The 1791-nt window shown below is 42.3% G+C and overlaps 1 gene segment (V, D, J or C); it reads right to left on the reverse strand.

Moving 5' to 3' along the window:
• Positions 1 to 886: 886 nt before the first annotated feature.
• LOC143441850 (T cell receptor alpha variable 10-like) lies at positions 887 to 1523 on the reverse strand. The segment is given in 2 exon segments: positions 887 to 1257; positions 1472 to 1523. Coding segments are annotated over 2 exon segments (423 nt in total).
• Positions 1524 to 1791: the final 268 nt, after the last annotated feature.

Consider the following 1791-nt stretch of genomic DNA (forward strand, 5'->3'; position numbering starts at 1 on the left):
GTGAATCTGTGTATCTATGTGTATATGTATATGTGTGTATGTGAGTATTTATGTATATGTATGTATATATATGTGTATATATATATGTGTATATGTATGTGTATATGTGTATATGTGTGTATGTGTCTATGTGCACATGTGCGTGTGTGTATAACAGTAATTAAAGAAGACAACATGAATTTGAGATGGAGTAAGGGATTTGTGGGAGGATTTAAAACAGAGAGGGTGGAATAAAAATTATATAACTATGGCACAACTATATGAAATTTGAAAAATGTTTAAATTAATAATAATAATTAATCTATAAATACTAACATATGAAAGAAGGAATACTGGATGCCTTCCCTTAGCTAGACTTCATTTGAAGAACACTGCTTGTGCAAAAACTCCTGAAGCAATATACACAATAGAGGTGTGGACATTGAGGGTCTTATGAAGCGCTGTAGACTGGCTGATGGCTTTGCACTCTGTCCTCTGCTCATTAGCACACATTCATCCCTGGAGTGATTAATTAAACACCTTATTAATGGTGTTTCTGTTTCCATTTCTAAGCACATATCCCTGGTGCAATCCTTTTTCCTGGGACATAAGAGTGTGGTACTGTCTGCCCGCTGCACACAGATGCTTGTCTCAGCCCTCCTACACTTTTCTCCTTAATATTCAGTGCTTTCGAGCTGTTTCTCTGACTTCTTTGGTTAACTGAAGGGCTAATATCTTCTCCATCTCCCCACTTCATGGTGGCTGCCAGGATTTCCTGCATTTTTATAATGCTTTTCTCTTAAAATCTATTAAAAATATTCTCAAGCTTTCTTTTCAGACGGTTTTAAAATTGTCTTCCTAATGCGACAATGGCCCAAGAGGGGAAATCAGTTTCCCAGTACAGTATTTAAAAGACTTGTCTGTCACCTACGCCTCCTGAAGCCTCCAGGTTTTGGTACCGGCTGTAAGTTTCTGGGGAGCATGGTGCGCCCACCACACAGATGTAGGTGGCAGCGTCATCCAGCAGGGAGGCTGTGATGTGCAGAGTGCTGTGCTTAGCACCTTCATCCAGAGCCGCTGAGTATCTTCCATTTGACGTTTTGTCTTCTTTGCTCGTCAGGACTGTCAGGGACACAAGACCTCTGCCTGTGTCTTGTTTGCACCACCTTAGGTTGTTAAAGGGGATCACAGTGTAGTTGCATTGAAGGACACAGCTCTCTCCCTGACGGACAACCAGGGACTGGGGATTCTGCTTCACTTGGGTCTTGCCAGCCACCCCTATTCAGAAAACAGTGAGAGATTCCAGAAATCAATCATCTACGGTTAGTACTTATAGTTCTCCTCCTTCCTTTCTCTCTACAAGCATCTCAGGTTATCTACAAGTAGGCTGATGTGGCTCCCTCCTCCTAGCACACGGAATTACAGCTTTCCCCCAAATCCTAAGATGTTCATTGCCTTCCTATGCCCCTAGCTAATACCTCTACTCACTTACACTGATAATGCAGCCACAAAACCACCCAGCAGGCACTCTGGGACTTTTTCATGGTTGTTCTGCAGATGTCTGCCCCAAAGCTACGCCTTGTTTCATCAGCTCTTTCTTGTAACATTAAATGGGGACTCTCAGGAAGTACAGCCAGCCAATCAGAGACCTAATACACACACACACACACACACACACACAAACACCAGCTCCTGGAGACAGGACTAATGCAAGCACTGCCATCTTGGGGTCAGAACTGTACTTGTGAAAATTTCTTGAGAAGGCTTCTTGTGGTTGCTTTTTATTGTTGGCAGTTTGATGCAGGTTATAAA

Source organism: Arvicanthis niloticus, chromosome 3 (assembly GCF_011762505.2).
Source record: "Arvicanthis niloticus isolate mArvNil1 chromosome 3, mArvNil1.pat.X, whole genome shotgun sequence".
Classification (NCBI taxonomy): Eukaryota; Metazoa; Chordata; class Mammalia; order Rodentia; family Muridae; genus Arvicanthis; species Arvicanthis niloticus.